The 20,327-nt window shown below is 42.7% G+C and overlaps 1 protein-coding gene across 3 annotated transcripts in view; it reads right to left on the bottom strand.

Annotated features, from left to right (window-relative positions):
• Positions 1 to 9,534: 9,534 nt before the first annotated feature.
• Positions 9,535 to 20,327, bottom strand: part of LOC115479546 (WD repeat and SOCS box-containing protein 2-like) — a 77,659-nt gene continuing 66,866 nt past the window's right edge. For all 3 annotated transcript variants that reach the window (XM_030217507.1, XM_030217506.1, XM_030217508.1), the window contains 3 exons: positions 19,105 to 19,221; positions 11,548 to 11,655; positions 9,535 to 9,859 (listed from right to left, as the gene is read on the bottom strand). In XM_030217507.1, coding sequence (XP_030073367.1) covers positions 9,697 to 9,859; positions 11,548 to 11,655; positions 19,105 to 19,221 — 388 coding nt within the window. In that variant the 3' untranslated portion in view covers positions 9,535 to 9,696. The remainder of the gene's footprint in view (positions 9,860 to 11,547; positions 11,656 to 19,104; positions 19,222 to 20,327) is intronic.

Here is a 20,327-nt window from a genome sequence, read left to right as displayed (position 1 = left end):
GCAACTCTGTTACATCTGTTTAAAATAAGAAACTGCTACAATCATCAGGATTTACATATTAAAAAAATACATAATAAAAACAAATAGAATCATAACACCCGCCCTGACCTACTGAACAAGTTTTGAAAGTTTTTTTTGAAACAGTAAATAGCTCCTCATCGAGTGTAACTCAGAGGGAAGGCTATTCCAGTAATGAACTGCTAAAAACAAAGAAGCTTGTATACTTTTAGTTGAAGGAAAAGCTAGCATGAAATAATTATAACTCCCGGAGCTTGTCCTAAATTTTAACAAATTCACTAGCTGAGAGCCACCTTCAGGGCCAGTACCATCCAAAAACTACAACTTGATTACTATAACTCCTTATACCTGGGCCCTTCTTTACTATACAACCTATACAATGGATGATGACTGCAGGGACTACACTCCTTTTTGGTATGCCCAAAGTTCACTATGTTATACCGTATTTAGAATTATTACCGATTCACTTTTGTATAAGATTTTAAAATGCTACTCTTACTTCATAAAACATTACAGTAAGAGTTGAAAATTTACAAACCTGATCAAAGTTTACAATCAATTTGCAGTATCTTTATCATACTTAACAGAAATTAGGGCTTCTGCCTTTTCCTTAGCTGGGCCAGAAGAATGGAATCATTTGCCTAAGGGTTTGAGGAAGACAACTCTGATAAATTATTTTAAGAAACAGCTGAAAGTGTATCCATGGCAGAAGCTTTCAATGCCATTTCAAAAACAGTTTGACCTGACTATATGAAAAGCAGGTTTTCTGGTGTAGACATATTTCCTATAGAGGAGAGTCATCCTCCTGCACAGCAAAACCTCAGATCCATAGTTGTACTCCAAAGAATGACTAGTGTCTGTCAGATTATTCAGAAGTAATCTAAACATTTGCCTGGGTAACAGTAAAGCCCTCGGTGAAGATGTCACTTGACTGTTGGGTCCTCAATGTAGACCGATGCTTCTGTGAAGCTTCCTCCCTTGCTGTAGTGGTTATAGACATTGGGGCAAGAGATAGTGACATGTGCATTGTTCCATTGCTTTGAGATATTCAACAATTCTAAGAAACACTTAGCAATATCTCTCTACTCCAATCCTGATACAACTTATGCAGTAATGCTTGCTACATGGTAGCTCAAAAGATTTTTCCCTCAACTCTTTGTTAACTACTACTGATGCTACATATGAAGCAACAGTGATGGTGACATCTGCTGGGTCTTTAGAGTTTGAAAAACTTAAAAAAAATATTTCCCTGGCTGCAGAAGATTTACACCTACTGTACTTACATGTAACTTTTAGTATGCCAGCTACTACTATCTCTTAATACCACTGAGGACTGATAGCTGTCTGTTCACCTTTGCTCAACATATTGCAGCAGTGTCCTTTGATACTAGTGTTGATACATGCAGATCATTTGTAGGCATCAACCACTGTCAGTGCACTGCTAAGAGGGAGGAGTGACCTGAGAGGAATGCAGACTCATGTGCATACCCTCATTACGGGGCCTCATTTGTATACTGGTAGAGGCTGTCACTGGACCTGGATCAGACTTCAGCACTAACGAGCTTCTCACAGTGCCACTGTTGGCCTAGAAGACCTGTCATCTACTAGCAGGTAGGAATACTATGCCTAGGCCCCAGACACAATGTGTTTACTACCTCAGGCGATGCACTTCTTTGAAGCTGTTGGCCTTTTTCATCATATCTATGTTAAAAAGTGGTCCACTCTGTCCTGCTTCATGTATCAATGCCCGATGCAGGCCACGCTGCACAAAATAAAAAATTTACAATGCATTAAATAAAACCCTAACTAGTGTTTTCTAAGGAGAAAAAAAATTGAAAGGAGTGACAACTTGGCAGAAGTTTTAGTGCTGATAATTTTATACTGCTGGTTTAATCCCTCATTTTATCAAAAATCAATTATTGCAATCTGTTATATGTAGGCTGCACTGTTTTCTAAGTTTAAATATGAGAGAGTTACCTCACTGTATGCTGTATTGCATTGGCTCCCAGTGGAGGCAAGAGGCATTTTTACATTTTGTACAACGATTTATCTGATTTTGTATGGAAATTTGCCTGAATATTTAAATCAGTGGATATTATTACCTAAAATTAGGAAAGGAGACTAGCTGGCAATTTTTTGGATCTGTCATTCCTTTCTTCCAAAGGTATTAGATTCAGGTCATTACATGCACTGACGTTTACCATATTTATCCACACAATGTTGGACTGATTTACTGATTCAGATAAGGACTACTACTCATGGGGCATTCTGCAAACTTTTAAAAGCTTATTTATTTAAAAGTTATGTTTTAGGGAATGTATTACAATCAATGAGTGTTGGTACTTTACTTATTTGGTAATATTTAAGTTCTCTTCTTTTTGTCAGGACTGTGTGGCTCAATGAGTTTAAATTATACAACATACAAATTTCCAGACTATGCTTGTGAGACTGTGCAACCAGTAAAGAAGTTTGTACACCATGATGCTGGAGGAAAACAGAACAGCTGTTAACAGAGGGAGCTGAGAGAAATTAAGGCCAAAATGATGGCAACTGACTGGGAGCGGAGGCCGGTGGTAGTTGAGACTGATTGGGATAAAGTTGGGAAAGCGTGTGTACTGCGGAAAAATAAAGTGTTTGAAGTGGTGATATTTATTTATTTGTTTGTTGCATTTGTATCCCCCCATTTTCCCACCTATTTGCAGGGTCAATGTGGCTTACATTATGCTGTAGTGGCGATCGCCATATCCGGGATGAGAACTACAACATGATATTGCTTTAGAGTTCATAAGTGACAGAGTAGAATAAGCATTCAAGTATAAAGAGTTCAATTCCAGAATAAGAAATAAAGTGGAATTGCGATATCATTGCAGAACACACCTCCCCTTCTCACCCAGGATTCTGGGCATCATCTACCTTATCCAACACTTCTCCTGGTTCTCACCAGGAAGTATTTTTTGCCAACATGACCTTTACTTCAAAAATAGTGAAGATCACTGACCTAGATAGTGTAGGAGCTCGGAGATTTTCTGTTGACTATGCTTAAGGATCTGTTCAATAGATCCTTGGAGTTGGGAGTGATCTTACTGGACTACAGAAAAGCAAATGTGTGCCTTGCTCCATTAACATGGTAACAGGATGGGGGGGGAGGGGCTGGAAAATACAGGCTGGTTAATCTTATGTCTGTGGTGTGAAAATTAAACTCTACGAGAGGAAAGATTGATGAAGGATCTAGGATCTGAAGCACCATGCTTTTTAGCAGCAGGCATTGTCAAACATGACAAGATCAAGAGACTGTACTTTCAATACTGTCCAGGTTCATAAATAAACTGAGCAGCCCAGGGGTAAGCTTCAGCATGGAGGACTGGATTAAAAATTACATAACAGCAGCCATAGTAGGTCAGACCAATGGTCCATCTAGCCCAGTATCCTGTTTCCAAAAGTGGCCAAGTCAGATCACAAGTACCTGACAGAAACCCAAATTGTGGCAACATTCCATACTACCAATCCCAGGGCAAGCAAATGCTTTCCCATGTCCTCCAGGAACTTGTCCAAACCTTTTTTAAACCCAGATACGCTAACCGCCATTATTACATCCTCCAGCAAAGAGTTCCAGAACTTAACTATTTGTTGAGTGAAAAAAATTTCCTCCTATTTGTTTTAAAAGTATTTCTATGTAACTGCTTTGAGCATCCCCTAGTCTTGTACTTTTGGTACAATTAAAAAATTTACTTCTAGACCACTCAGGCTTTTGTATACCTCAATCCTATCTCCCCTCATCTGTCTATTTTCTAAGCTGAACAGCCCCTAACCTCTTTAGCCTTTCCTCATATGAGAGGAGTTCCATCCCCTTTATCATTTTGGTCGCTCTTCTTTGAAACTTTTCTAATTCCACTATATCTTTTTTGAGAAACGGCGAGCAGAACTGAGTACAATAATCAAGATGAGGTTGCACCATGGAGTGATACTACTACTACTACTTATCATTTCTATAGAACTACTAGACGTAAGCAGCGCTGTACGCTTGAACATGATGAGACAGCCCCTGCTCAACAGAGCTTACAATCTAATTAGGACAGACAAACAAGACAAATAAGAGATAAGGGAATTATTAAGGTGGGAATGATAAAATATGGATACTGAACAAGTGAGTGTTAGGAGTTAAAAGCAGCATCAAAAAGGTGGGCATTATAGTATTTTCGGTCTTATTCACCATTCCTTTCCTAAAATTCCTAGTATCCTGTTGCTTTTTTGGCCACCGCCACCGCCACTTTGAGCAGAAGATTTCAGCATATTATCTACGACGACCCCTATATCTTTTTCTTGGTTGCTGACCCCCCATGGTGGCCCCTAGCATCGGATTATTCTTTCCAATGTGCATCGCTTTGCATTTGTTCACATTAAATTTCATCTGCCATTTATTTATTTGTATCCCACATTTTCCCACCTATTTGTAGGCTCAATGTGGCTTACATAGTACCAGAGAGGTCTTTGCAGGCTCCAGTGTGAACAAATACAGGGTGATGCTGTGATAAGATCAAGTTCATGTGGCACAGCCACATTAGGGAATCGGAGAACAGAAGAGTTGTGTTATGTCCATTACGTGCTTTAGTTTGGTTGTGTTGCAGAGATTAGGCATTTAAGTTGGATCGGTAGGGTATGCCTTTTTAAACAGGTTGGTTTTTAGTGTTTTCCGGAAGTTTAGGTGGTCGTACGTCGTTTTCAAAGCTTTTGGTAGTGCCCAGGGTAATTTATAAGCCCAGTCTTCCAATTTCCAAAGGTCTTCCTGGATTAACAGACAACAGATGGCAGTCTTAAGAATAATTCATTTGGGGCAGAGAAAGGTGATTACAGGAGTGCCCCAGGGATGTAGTTTGTTAGCTGTTTATTACAGAGCCTGGTTGTAAAACATGAAGGGGAGGGGGGACTGGGTATAAGATTAAGTATTTGGTTTTCAACCATCAAGAAATGCTAAAAATACAAAAACTATGAGAATGGAGGAACTAAAAACTGACTTGGCTAAGAAGTGTTATCCTACAACTAGGACTGGCACCTCGAATATAAACCTGCAGCACAGTCAAGGGAAAAAAAAAAGAGCAGACTTTTTTCTTTCTTATCATCATCTGTGTTACTAGGGGGAACCTTCAATTGCAGGCCCACAACTAGGCCTGCAAATTTATCAACAAAGGGTAAGGCTCTGTGAAGTTTCAGTGTGAAAAGTGGATCTGCAACAGGCAGGGGTACAAAGGGACCCGTGCTCTCGGTACCCTGCTGCTTGTGTGGGTTGTGTCCATAGTGAAATATGTATGGTGATTAAAACCTGACCTCCTTTGTTTCACAGTAAGGCAAGGCAGTTTTTAAAAGTGCATTTTACACAAATAAAGTGACCTCTGCTACAAACAGTTTATAAAGATGGATAATTATTAGTTTACATAATGGAGCCAAGATTTTTCCTTCAGGGATTTGGGTACTAGTGATGGCAGCAGTCAGTACTGCCTTTGTTTCGGCGCTACAGACGCCTTCTTCAGGAGTCTTGTGATATATAAATATACGAATATTAAGCTCAAAGAGAAAATACGCTGAGCTTTTTTTCCTGCATCGACAGTGGATTACAATTGTAGCAGAAGCCTTGCTTTCATTCTCTTTGAGCTTAATATTCGTATATTTATATATCACAAGACTCCTGAAGAAGGCGTCTGTAGCGCCGAAACACAGCTGTGTTGAGTCAAGTGTATATTTAAATAAAGAGATTGTTCCTAATCTACGTCGCCTACTGGTGTTGTTCAAGAGCCTACTCCTCCTACTCCCCCTTTCCTCAGATTCTACTTTTCGTAGGAATTTGTGTACCTCCACCCTTGTGGTGGTTTGGCTAGCAGTCAGTACTGCTACAGAATTGGTTGTGATGTTACTCACTGCCCCTGTCTGCAGAGGGAGTAAATTTCACCATATACACTATAAGACCATGATCAAGTATATAATATCATGTTCATTTCTGATTTAATTTATAAGACTGTTGGGTAGACTGGACGGACCATTCCGGTCTTTATCTGCCATCACTATATTTATTGCATTTATCCTGCATGGCACTCTGCATTGTAGAGATAATTAACATTATGAAACCTCGCTTTGATTCCTTTTCTAAACTGTATTCCATAATACCCATTTGAATGTTAGATTTAAGACACCCAGATGCTGCAGACGCAATACAAAACTCCCATAAGAAGTCCTGTCCTAGATTGTGAAATTGTGATGGCACCTACCGCTTACTCCTGGACTTTCCATGATTGTGACTGTAGCATTCATAAACATGCTGAAGGCTATCTGAATATACATTATAATATATTCAAACCAAAACCTTTACAAATTTTTCTCAATGCTACAGTTCCTGAACAGAAATAGCCTAGTGGTTTGAGCACCAGGCTGAGAACCTGGAAAAGCAGGGTTCAAATTCCACTGAAGGCTCTTCTAACTGTGACCAAGTCACCTTCAGCTACAACTTACGACTAAGTTGTCAGGGGACAGAGAAATACCTACTGTATCTAAAATTTAAAAGACGACTTGAGCTATCAATGGAAAAGGTGTGAGCTAAAATTGAAATAAAAAATGTGCCACAGAATGATCTTATCGACATTATCAGTCAGAGGAATTTTCTGGGCCAAGCCTTTTAGGGACCCTGAAGTATAAGGATGAGACGTGGCTGTAGCTCTCCTAGGAGTCAGATAGGACACCGCCATAAATGGACCTCATATTGGCTTGACAAAACTCCAAGACAAACAAGTTATTCATCCAAAAAAATGAGAGAAGGGGTGGGGGCGGTGGTGGTTATCCTGCTAGAACCAGGATTGACATCCAGTCTCCTATGCATCTTCCTGCTGGTACCCTGGACATAGCCTGGTCCAGTTTCTGAAGTGGTACTTTACCCCCCACCCCCCCATCAGATGATTCCTTACTCAAAGATGCCTTCCATTCTCTTTTACACCCTTGGCTGTTGGAGAATAGGGCAACAGAGCAAGGATACTTGGTGGCAGTGCTACAGACTTTGGTGTTTTAAAGAAAGCTGCAGTAGATTTATGCCAAAGCTTGGAGTCTCTGCAAGTTCAGCTTTTAAGGAGGGTCTGAAGACCTTTTTTCTTTTTTAGGCAAGCTTTTGTGTGATTGGACCTTGATAGTGAGCCTTACTGCAGCATATGTTATTTTATGTTTTAAGAGAGATGAAGATGAGACTTTGTGGTCTACATGATAATTGTGTTGTTTTAATTATGGACATTACACTAATCAGTTTAGTTCACATGGACCATAAATTTTTCAAAAATATCTTCCGTCTTCTTTCTCCACAAGAATGGGGTGAAGATCCTCTCATCAAAGGGTAGAGACTGGCTCTAGGTCACAGTCACAAAAGCTCCCTTATTACTCTGCTGGAGAGTCAAGCATGCAGGACCACAATTTAGAATCTGGGGTAGTCCTCAGGGCTCGAGTCTTTCCTTCTTCTCAAGCCTCAGAGTAGCATCTCTTTAGATCTTGGGGAAGAGGTTGGTCTCCTTGAGTAATTTAAAAGAAATAATATCTCTGTGCCCAATACTCTCCCCCTACTGTGGGGCTGTATTTTTTCTGGTGGAATCAATCTTTCTCGCTTTCAATGATCAAGATGTCAGGTGACACACAGTAGGGGTGGCTGCTCTCAAATCAGTTGTGATGGTTGTAGGCACCTAGATCTTTAGTCTATTGAAGTGTCCTAATAAGGACTGTGGCCTTTAAGGCATCCATTTCAGGAGGCATCAAGGAAATAATCACAACAGCAAGAGTGGAAAAATCCCAGAGGGCCTGCTAGCCCACTCAATTAGAGCACAGGAGTCCTCAAAAGCAAAGTTAGATTCTATCTTCCAGAGGATAAGGGTAGGGCAGTGTACTTGCCTCCATTGGACTCCTTCTCTAAGTGCCTCAGTGTGGGTATGCACGTCTGGAGGTTTGATGTCTCAGGTACATGCGTCCTAAGAGCGATTGTGGCTTCTTCCTGCCCAGTCCAGGTAGAGTTTAGATATGTCCTGCTAATCTCAGCTAGAATGGCCTGGGCAAGAAAGAAAAGTCTAAGACTTAGCTGTTGATTTCCTTTCCTTGAGTCCTACCATACCAATCCCAAACATCCATGGAAGCCAGTAAAATTTCTCATGCTGACTAGATTCAGAAAACTAACCATGAGTATGCTGTAGCCCAAACTTCACGTAGCTGTACCCATGGTGCATGCAATTCTCTTTCCTGGGTTAGTGGCTATGAAATGTTTTGATGCATTAGGTTTGGTTTTGCAGGTGAATTGCCCTCAGCCTCTCAGTATCCTATATCAAGCTATGGCAGCCAAAGTCAGTACCAGTCCTCTATAAGGGGAGTGGAATCAAGTTTCTCCTCTGGCTCCATTTGCTGGCAGGGGGTACATAACCCAGTCCTTTGGACTGGTCTAGCAGGACTCAAGAAAAGGAAATTAACAAGCAAGTACAAATTTCCACTTTTTACCTCCTTTCAAGCAGTTAACTTCGCTGCCCACTTTTCTCTGTGGTCTCTGCTGTATGGGACTTGATAGGGGGTGATGCCTATTATTATAAGCAGGTACCAATTTTAAAAATAATTTTTAAAAAAGTGGAGTGTTTTGGTCACTTACAGTTTGTGCCTGTCTCTACAGTATAAAACTTTGATCCTCGCCTCTAATAACCAAACCAATGTTTGCACTACAAGACGTACAATGTGAACATTCGAGCTCAAATCCATGTCCAGTGGTACAGTAATCAAACACTTGGGAAGATGGATTCATGCACACCACAAATCCAAACACACTAGTAAACAATATAAAGATCAATGCCAAGATCAAGAATAAAACACTGAATGCAAAAACTACTTCTGAGGAATTTCTAGAACAATGAAAACATTTTTCCTTAACTCACAGTTGGAAAGTGACCAATTGTATCACTTATTTCACAGGTTACTCGCAGACATGTATCATCATTAAACAATAAGGACCAAGCCCAACGCCTTTTCCCTGAGAATCTGTGCCCAGCTAGACAAGATGAAATCCAAAAGGGCTTTTACCTTACAGGGTATGATCAAGACAACGGATCCTTATTTATCTTTTGTGTTGTAAAAATAAAGATTTTTTAAACTGTCCTAGTAACCTGATAAGCAACATTGCCCTGGCAATTTTGGTTTTCTTAGTGTAGTGACTAACAACTTCAGCTGAGCTGTCAGCAATTTGTGCCCCTCGAAGAATCACGACCCAGAAGACTGACTCTTCCAAGAGAGGAGCAAATAGAGGATCCTGGTCCATGACTGTTCATCTGCACTCCTGCTGTTTTCACAGGAGAAGAAGGAGACAATCCCACCTACATAACAAGTGCTATCTGAAAAGTAGTCCACCCAGGTCCATCAGTTCATTTGGTTGATTAAAACAGGAGCTATTTTTTCCCTCACCAATTAAGACATTATTCAGAGCCCTCCAAGTAAATACAGAATTTTGCATGTATATGTGTTTTTCTGTTTAAAGCAAGGAGAGCACATAATGGTCATCTTACAGGATTTAAATAAAGCAGCTCAATTTAGTCATTGCTGGTCCCTGCGGTTCTCCAGTTCCACTGCGGCCATGTAGCCTACATTCATGTCTTTGTCTTCGGAAACTGCCTTGCTGTCTGCGCACCTGAGTTAAAAAGTTTGGTAAGTGAGGAACTCCTGCATCTTCCTGGGAATAGGAAGTGCTAGGACTTGGTAGGTAGTTAGAAAACAGCGCAGTGCTTGGCGACACTGGTGCTTCAGGGAAGACAGGATGCGGGGAGCTGTCCAGAATTGAACATGACCATCTCTTGTCCTACAAGAAATAGAGCATTAGTCACAACACCAGAAGAAAACCTGCTTTGATCAATGAGCAGAACTGACGAAGATCATCTAGACCCAGGGATTCTTAAAATGGATTTGCTCAGACATGTAAGTGGCATAACTGAGACAAAATGTCTACTACCCCTACCACCTCCTTTATGGGTCAGTAGACCTGGAAGGGAACCAGGTATTCATCTTGTTTGGCATTGTAAACAGCGACATATAAATGTTTTAAATAAATAATTTTCTGTCCAAAGATCTGCACTGGCCATAGTTTTGGAGGCATAAATGCATAAGAGTTGCTGTACTGGGTCAGATCGATGGTCCATCTAGCCCAAGTACTCTGCTTCCAATAGTGGTCAATCCAGGTCACAAGTATCTGGCAGAATCCCAAAGAGTATTAAGATTCACTTTCCCCATGTCTGCCTTAGTAACAGATTATGGAGTTTTGTCCAGATGTTTTAATTTAAACCCAGAAAAGGTAACTGCTGTTCCCACATTCTCCAGCAACAAAATCCAGAGCTTAACTACTCACTGAGTGAAAAACATATTTCCTCCTATTCGTTTTAAAAGTATTTCCATGTAACTTCATTGAGTGTTCCCTAGTCTTAGTACTTTTGTGAAAGAGTGAACAATCAATTCACATTTACCTGTTCTACTCCACTCAGACTTTTGTAGACCTCTATCATATTCCCTCTCAGCTGTCTCTTCTCCAACGTGGAGAGCCCTAACATCTTTAGTCTTTGCTCGGGCAACTATGTCCTGCTCTGTGTGTCTCGGCAACAATGCCTGGAATGTGGCCAAAGGGAAAAAGCAGCATAAATACAGGAAACTGTTCATGGTGGTTCCCTGATGACAGCCAGATAGGAAGAGCCATTGAGAAAGGCTTTGGAGTATTTGAAATGTAGCTAGGATTCTGACTAACCATTAGAAAGTGCCCAGAGATGCTTTCCTACCCTGGGTGTCCTTAGATTACTGCATTAAAAGACCCTGGTCCTGTCTGCATTCTCTACTCTGCATAATGCACCAGTATCCACCAGTCAAAAGACACTCTCAATACTAATTGTTAAAGAGCCGCTTTCCATAAATAAAGGCTCATGGCATTCAAACAGATATCAAAGCCAGAATCTGGCAAAATGGGAGAGAGAAGGAAAAAAAAAAAAGAAGAAATTTGGCTCATTTTCCTAGCATTCTTCCCTGGTAACACCAATAGCCAAGTTGGGTCAGACTAATAGACTATCAAGCCTAAACATCCTGTCTCTAACAGTGGCCAGGCTGGGTCACCCGGACACCTAGCAGATCCCAAATAAGAAAGCCCATTTCATGTTGCTCACTCCCCAAAGCACAAGATGGAGACATTTAAGACTATCTGGTTAAATAATGGTTAATAAACCAAAGATTTTTTAAATACAGCTGAATTGCTAGCCTTGCCATATTCTCTGGCAACAAATTTCATTGTTTAATTATATAGCAACTAAAATAAGACTTTCTAGAATTTCTTTGTTAAGTCTACTAGCAGTTAGCTTCATGTAGTCCTACTACTAGAAAGAGTAAATACCTATATCCTGACAACGTCTTCCATGTCGCTCATGACTAATATACCAGAAAGATCCCCATTAGATGCCAGCAGAAGATTTCTGCAGGCTCGTCAGCGGGTGGTTGATGGTGATAGATACTCACCCTGTTGCAATGATGCCGCCTCTTGGAAAGTACGTGCAGCAAAGGCCATTGGTTACAGGTGCAAAAGCAACTGGAGCTTTAAGCTCCAATGCCCAGATCCTCAGGAACCTGAATGGAGATAAGGCGGAATGAAGAATCTGCAACATGCTAGCTGTATATCCCATGCCCCCATGTATCTGACTCAGAAACAGCTCAATGTGAAAACTGCTCCCTGCGGGAGCCTCAATGTGCTCTTTACAGGACATGGAATAAACCTCAGTAGTATCAAGATCCAGAACACAGCAGCTCCACACTGAGCTGGAGGAAAAGGAAGCCACCATACTAAATGTAAGGCTCTTTACTGGGGTAGAGGTGTTATACCTGTTTAGGGGTGCTATAAAAAATAAACAAGGCCCTCGTGTTTTTTTGTTTAGTTGGTATAGTGATATGCCCTGATTCAAGATGATTTGTTAAAACATATGTTACTGTTTTGTAAATTAATAAACAAATTAAAACATAAAAGTGTCAGGTTCTTTCCATATGGGATTCACACACTAGCAGAAAGAGGTAACAGAACTATGAAAATGACACTACTACAACTACAGGGTGAGTGGACACCCGGGAGGGAGTGGAAAACATGAAAAAGGATCTGAGGAAGCTAGAAGAATGGTCTAAGGTTTGGCAATTAAAATTCAATGCGAAGAAATGCAAAGTGATGCACTTAGGGAATAGAAATCCTCGGGAGACGTATGTGTTAGGCGGGGAGAGTCTGATAGGAACGGACGGGGAGAGGGAATTTGGGGTGATAGTATCTGAGGATTTGAAGGCGACGAAACAGTGTGACAAGGCGGTGGCCGTAGCTAGAAGGTTGTTAGGCTGTATAGAGAGAGGTGTGACCAGCAGAAGAAAGGGGGTGTTGATGCCCCTGTATAAGTCGTTGGTGAGGCCCCACCTGGAGTATTGTGTTCAGTTTTGGAGGCCGTATCTTGTTAAGGATGTAAAAAGAATTGAAGCGGTGCAAAGAAAAGCTACGAGAATGGTATGGGATTTGCATTACAAGACGTTTGAGCAGAGACTTGATGACCTGAACATGTATACTCTGGAAGAAAGGAGAAACAGGGGTGATATGATACAGACGTTCAAATATTTGAAAGGTATTAATCCGCAAATGAACCTTTTCTGGAGATGGGAAGGCGGTAGAACTAGAGGACATGAAATGAGATTGAAGGGGGGCAGACTCAAGAAAAATGTCAGGAAGTATTTTTTCACGGAGAGAGTAGTGGATGCTTGGAATGCCCTCCCGTGGGAGGTGGTGGAAATGAAAACGATAACAGAATTCAAACATGCGTGAGATAAACAAAGAAATCCTATTCAGAAGGAATGGATCCTAAGGAGCTTAGCCGAGATTGGGTGGCAGAGCCGGTGGCGGGAGGTGGGGATAGTGCTGGGCAGACTTATACGGTCTGTGCCAGAGCCGGTGGTGGGAGGCGGGGCTGGTGGCTGGGAGGCGGGGATAGTGCTGGGCAGACTTACACGGTCTGTGCCCTGAAAAGGACAGGTACAAATCAAGGTAAGGTATACACAAAAAGTAGCACATATGAGTTTATCTTGTTGGGCAGACTGGATGGACCATGCAGGTCTTTTTCTGCCGTCATTTACTATGTTACTACTTATTTCTATAGTGCTACCAGACATACACAGTGCTGTACACTAAACATGTAAGAGACGGTCCAGGACAAATAATGGATAAGGGAATTACTTAAGGTGGGAATGATAAAACAGACACGGGTACTGAACAAGTGAATAGGAATAAGGAGTTAAAAGTAGCCTCAAAAAGGTGGGCTTTAGCCTAGATTTGAAGACGGCCAGAGACGGAGCTTGTCGTACCGATTCAGGAAGTCTATTCCAGGCATATGGGGCAGCAAGATAAAAAGAACGGAGTCTGGAGGTCGCAGTGGAGGAGAAGGATACAGAGATTTACCCCATGAAAGGAGTTCCCAGGGAGCGATAAGAGTGGAGAGGTCCTGAGGAGCTGCAGAGTGAATGTACTTGTAAGTCAGTAAGAGGAGTTTGAACTGTATGTAGAAACAGATAGGGAACCTGAAGTGACCTGAAGAGAGGACCCTTTCTACCTCGCCTCACCCTATGCCTGGAATAGACTCCCTGTGCCCATACGCCAAGCACCCTCACTGTCCATCTTCAAATCTCTACTCAAAACCCACCTCTTCAATGTCGCTTTCGGAACCTAACATTGTACCTAGTAACCTAGACTGTTCCAACTATTGATTGTCTACTCCAATTATTGCTTGTCTGCTCTCCTTGTCCGTCTTGTCCTCTAGATTGTAAGCTCCTTTGAGCAGGGACCGTCATTCTTTATTGTACAGCGCTGCGTAATCCTAGTAGCGCTCTATAAATGTCAAATAGTAGTAGTAGTAATGTAGTGACACTGGCGGAATATAAGTTGTGCAGTAGAACTTTGAACGAACTGAAGGGGACAGAGATGGCTTAGCAGGAGACCTGTGAGAAGCAAGTTGCAGTAGTCTAAGTGAGAGGTGATAAGAGTGTGGATAAGAGTTTTGGTAGCGTGCTCAGAAAGGAACGCATTAATTTTGGTGATATTATAGAGAAAGAAATGACAGGTTTTAGTAGTCTGTCACATATCTGCAGAGAAAGAGAGGACTACTACTACTACTATTTAGCATTTCTATAGCGCTACAAGGCATACGCAGCGCTGCACAAACATAGAAGAAAGACAGTCCCTGCTCAAAGAGCTTACAATCTAATAGACAAAAAATAAATAAAGTAAGCAAATCAAATCAATTAATGTGAACAGGAAGGAAGAGAGGAGGGTAGGTGGAGGCGAGTGGTTACAAGTGGTCACGAGTCAAAAGCAATGTTAAAGAGGTGGGCTTTCAGTCTAGATTTAAAGGTGGCCAAGGATGGGGCAAGACGTAGGGCCTCAGGAAGTTTATTCCAGGTGTAGGGTGCAGCGAGACAGAAGGCGCGAAGTCTGGAGTTGGCAGTAGTGGAGAAAGGAACAGATAAGAAGGATTTATCCATGGAGCGGAGTGCACGGGAAGGGGTGTAGGGAAGGATGAGTGTGGAGAGATACTGGGTAGCAGCAGAGTGAGTACATTTATAGGTTAGTAGAAGAAGTTTGAACAGGATGCGAAAACGGATAGGGAGCCAGTGAAGGGTCTTGAGGAGAGGGGTAGTATGAGTAAAGCGACCCTGGCGGAAGATGAGACGGGCAACAGAGTTTTGAACCGACTGGAGAGGGGAGAGGTGACTAAGTGGGAGGCCAGCAAAAAGCAGATTGCAGTAGTCTAAACGAGAGGTGACAAGGGTGTGGATGAGGGTTTTGGTAGAGTGCTCGGAAAAAAAGGGGTGGATTTTACGGATGTTGTAAAGAAAGAAACGACAGGTCTTGGCAATCTGCTGGATATGAGCAGAGAAGGAGAGAGAAGAGTCAAAGATGACCCCAAGGTTTCGAGCTGAGGAGACAGGGAGAATGAGAGAGCCATCAACAGAAATAGAAAACGGGGGGAGCGGGGAGGTGGGTTTGGGGGGGGAAATGAGAAGCTCGGTTTTGGTCATATTTAATTTTAGGTGGCGTTGAGACATCCAGACAGCAATGTCAGACAAGCATGCTGAAACTTTGGTTTGGATACAAGGTGAGATATCAGGGGTAGAAAGGTAGATTTGGGAGTCATCAGCATAGAGATGGTAGGAAAAGCCATGGGATGAGATTAATGAACCAAGGGAAGAAGTGTAGATAGAAAACAGGAGGGGACCAAGAACAGAACCCTGAGGTACGCCGACAGGCAGAGGGATAGAAGTAGAAGAGGATCCACCAGAGTGAACACTAAAGGTGCGGAGGGAGAGGTAGGAAGAGAACCAGGAAAGGTAACCCCAAGCTTGTGAGCTGATGAGACAGGGAGGATGAGAGTATTACTATCCACAGAATAAAGAATGGGGGAAGAGGAGAGGTGGGTTTAGGGGGAAAGATAAGAAGCTCAGTCTAGCTATGTTTATTTTCAAATGACTGTGACACATCCAGGTAGCAATGTCAGACAAGCAGGCTGAGACTTGGGCCTGGATTCCTGCTGAAATTTCTGGTGTGGAGAGGTAGATCTTGAGTCATCAGAATAAAGGTAATACTGAAAACCATGGGAAGAGATAAGAGCACCAAGAGAATGGACAAAAGTGGAGGAGGATCCACCAGAGCATACACTAGAAGTGTGATGGAAGAGATTAGAAGAAAACCAAGAAAGAATAGTCCGAAATCCAAGTGAGGACAGCGTACCAAGGAGTACGGGGTGATCAACACTGTCAAAAGCAGGACACAGATGGAGAAAGATGAGTTATCTATGAGCAACTTATAGCATACCAAGCCCCCAGAATATGGAAGGACTTGAACCTAAACCTGATCTACTTACATGACTATGGACAATTCAGAAAACATGTAAAAACAACTTTTTAAAAGATTCCTAGGTTAGCCACTTCACAATGTCTAGCTGATCTACTGAAATATCTAGCTGTTCCATTGTAATTAATATCCATGACAATAATATCTACTTTAAGTCCCAAGGTATTGTCTCGGTCCCGCCCTTGTACCCAGTTCCCACCAGGGGCGTATCTGCGTGGGGCCACAGGGGCCTGGGCCCCCGCAGATTTTGCCCCGGACCCCCCTACCGCCATTAACCCTCCCTCCCTCGCCTACCGCCATCACCTACCCCGAGGTCCGCTTCCTCCGGCTTTTTAAAATATTGCTTCAGCTGGCGAGGGACCCCAACCCCCCGCCAGCCCAGCCGCGACATCAGACAGACTCCATCCAACTGGATCTAAAGATGCATGCAGCTTTCACAGCGCGCTGCACGACGAGGATGAAAAAGTTAAAGATCGCGGCTGGGCTGGCGGGGGGTTGGGGTCCCCCGCCAGCTGAAGCAATATTTTAAAAAGCCAGAGGAAGCGGACCTCAGGGTAGGTGACGGCGGTAGGCAGGGGAGGGAGGGAGTGTTAACGGCGATGGGGGGGGGGGGGGTTGACAGCGGTAGGGGGGGGCTGACGGCGGTAGGGGGGGCTATAATGTGCCCCCTCACTCTAGCCCCTGCCCCCCCTACCGCCGAACCTCAGATATGCCCCTGGTTCCCACTATGTAAAACCGCTTAGAACTTACCAAGGCACAAGCAGTCTAGAAATACCAAATGAAGTAAAGGATAGAACAGGTCATTGGAGACTTTAGCAAGGGCTGTTTCAGTTGAATGAGATGGCAAAAGAAATGGATCACGAGATGAAAAAAAGTCAACAATGGCTGTGAACAGCACGTTCATGTAGCTTAGATAAGAAAGGGAGGAGGGAGATGGGGAAATAGTTGGAAGGGCAGGACGGGTCCAATGAAGGTTTTTTGAGGAATGGTGTAACTACGGCATGTTTGAAGGCATCAGGAACAGTTGCAGTGGAAAGGGAAAGATTGAGGATATGATAGATAGAAGGGATGATAGTAGGAGAGAGAGTGATGAGTAGATGGGTAGGAACAGGATCAGAGGAACAGGTAGTCAGTTTGGAGTAGGAAAGAAAATATGCAGTTTCTACTTCAGTGATTCCAGAAAAGGTGGAAGGGGTTGAAGGAGGGTTGACAGGGGGAAAAGAAAGGTGGAGGTGATTTGGCTGAAAAATCAAGGTTAATCTTGTAAAACTTCTCATGAACGTTCTCAGCCATAGCCTGGGGAGAAAGTGAAAGAGTGGGAGGGGTTGGAGGTGAAGGCACTTTCAGTAAGAGTTTAATGTGACAAAGAGACATCGAGGGTTTGAGCCAAGAGAATTTGTCAAATGGATGAAGTAGTCTCGCTTGGTAAGTGTGAAAGAGCAGATTGAAAGGAAGTCAGCATGGGTACAGAATTTTAGCCAAAGGTGTTCAGCAGATCGGGCACAGGAACATAGGTAGTAGATTACAGAGGTCAGCCAAGGCTGGGATTTGGCAAGTCTTACATAAGTACATAAGCACCGCCATACTGGGAAAAGACCAAGGGTCCATCAAGCCCAGCATCCTGTCTCTGACAGTGGCCAATCCAGGCTTCAAGAGCCCGGCAAACCCCCACCCCCCCCCCAAAAAAAATTTAATAATGTTCAATGGACTTTTCCCTCAGGAATCTGTGCAAACCCCCTTTAAATTCCGTAATGCCAAGCAAGAGTAGAGGAGAAAATAGTACTATAGGAAGAGACTGCCTGATTGACAGACTTGGATAACAGTGGTTGGGAAGAGGGATGAAACACTGGGGGAAAGAGTGCAAGGGTCAATAACCTGAGGATTCCTAAATGTATTGGTGGAGATTGGAAGGGACTAGGAGGGGGAGGGTGATTAAGTTTGAAAGTTATCAGTTGGTCAAAGATGGGAAGAACAGAGGTGCAGAAATTGCAGAATGATCAGTTGGAGAAGACAAGATGAAGACAGTGGCTATTCTGATGAGCAGGAGTAGTGCAGCACAGTTGAAGATTGAAAGAGGATGTTAAAGCAAGAAACTGAGAGGTATAATAGTCAGAGGGGTTATTAGCATGAACGAATGTTAAAATCCCCAAGAATGAGGGAAAGAGATAAAGATTCGAGAAAGCCAGGAGTCAATGTCACTGAGAAAGGAAGAAAGGGATTTATCAGGGGGTTGAGAAACGACTGCTACTCAGAGATAGAGGAGTGAATAGATGGATGCTTCAAAGGAAGAAAAGAAGCGAGACTCAGATGGAAGAAGAGGTTGAAATCTACAAGAGAGCGAGAGTAGCAGCCCACCACCACCACCCTCTGCGGCCAACCAGGCGAGGTGTATGGGAGAAAAGGTAACCTCCATGACACTGGGCAGCAGCTGAAGCAGAGTCTTCAGGGCAAAGCCAGGTCTGAGTCAGTGCAAGTGCATGGAGAGTACAAGAGATAGAGAGGTCGTGGACGTAGGCAAGCTTGACGGAGACAGAGGAGGCATTCCACAGGGTACATGAGAAAGGCAGAGAAGGAGAAAGGAGAGGAAAAGAAATAAGATTGGAGACACTGTGGTGTGACCTGCACGAGGGATGAGAGCTGATTTGGAGGATCAGGATTGGGATTGATACCCCCAGCAGAGAACACGAGGAGAAAGAGTACAGAGAAGTGTAGGAGAGGCATGATGACAGCAAAGATGATGAGATGAACTCAGACAGAAAAGAGATGGTTGAATGAAAGGAAGAAAATGTTGAAGCTGAGAAAGGAGAAGACAAATGGGATGGTGAAATGATGAAAGCAGAAGGTGGGCAATGTGGTCCTGTTGTCAGCAGTGGTTTCAGATGGAAATAGATACTGGGAAAAGTCAATATGAGAAGTCAGTATTAAGAAAAAGAACTGTACTGGAGCCACTGGGAATAGGAGAAAGAAAAATAAAAACCTGTACATAAAATGTTTTGTGCACCTCATGTCGCACAACACCTGGAACCTGAGTGGATCAAGGTGGACCCAGGAGTCACCTCAGAGAATGCTAGAAAGAATATGCAGATGGGATGCAAGAACTCCACAGCACCTACCCCACTAGAGGTCATTTCAACTTTTATTATCATCACCTGTCATCTGCCACTGTTGCAAGGTACAACCCTTCCGGGGAGAAGCAGAGGGACCTGAGGGACCTCAGATGGTCATCACTGGTGCTGTAATCCAGGGCAGGGAGGAGGGAAATATGGCTAGAATAAAACAGCAAGAAACATTCCAGTTATGCATGTGTAGGTAAAAGTGGAGGGCACCGCTTACATACTTCTGAAGTACTAACACCAGAAACTGGCTTATGTTACTTAACTAATGGTAAAACTGTTTTTCCATCCCAGTCACTCCTGTTGCTGCTAAAATGTTCCATCACTGGTGTAAATCCCTGATTTGGCAGGTGGCACATTACACTAACCAATTTATCGAGGCATGAGCTTTTAACAACCAGGATCACTTTGGCAGATGTTAAAGTGGACTCTGGTTGCAGCTGGCTGGGTCTTGCCACATCTAAGTAAGTGGAACCAACATTTCAGCCATTGTGCTACGTAGTCTACATTTTGGATTTATATAGTGGGTTATCAAACCTGATTGGTTGGGCTTAGGCAAGAAGTTTCACTGGAGCAGTTTTTTTTTTGTTTTTTTTTTTGGGGGGGGGGGTTGCTTGTTTGTTTTTTAATTCTGGAAGGTGGGAAAATTTGTTGGTACAACAAACTCGAGAAGGCAGAATATTAGCAGATTATGGACTTTTTCTTCAGGAAACCTTTCTTAAACCCAGATAAGCTAACTACTGTAACCACATCCTCCAGCAATAAGTTCCAGAGCTTAACTAATCGTTGAGCAAAAAAAAATATATATTTTCCCCAATTTAAAACAGTATTACTATGTAACTTCATGGAGTGTCCCCTAGTCTTGGTACTTTTTGAAAGAGTAAACAAAGCGATTCATGTTCATCTGTTCTACTCTGGTCAAAGTTTTGTAGACCTCTATCATATCCTCCCTCCAACCGTCTCTTCTTTAAACTGAAGATCACTAACCACTTAAGCATTTCCTCATATGAGAGGAGTTCCATTACCTTAATCATTTTGGTCACCCTTCTATGAACTTTTTCTAATTCTGTTATATCTTTTTTAAGATATGGTGACCAGAACTGCATACAATACGCTAAGGTTGCAAAATTGAGCGATTCAGAGGATATAATATTTTTTGGTCTTATTTTTAATTCCTTTTCCAATAATTCCTAGCATTCTGTTTGCTTTTTTTGGCTAGCACTGCCACCCACAAAGCATAAGATTTCAACGTATTGTCC

The sequence above is a fragment of the Microcaecilia unicolor genome, chromosome 11, assembly GCF_901765095.1.
Source record: "Microcaecilia unicolor chromosome 11, aMicUni1.1, whole genome shotgun sequence".
In the NCBI taxonomy this organism is placed as follows: Eukaryota; Metazoa; Chordata; class Amphibia; order Gymnophiona; family Siphonopidae; genus Microcaecilia; species Microcaecilia unicolor.
The sequence above is the reverse complement of the archived record's forward strand: the minus strand, read 5'-3'. Positions and strand labels throughout refer to the sequence as shown.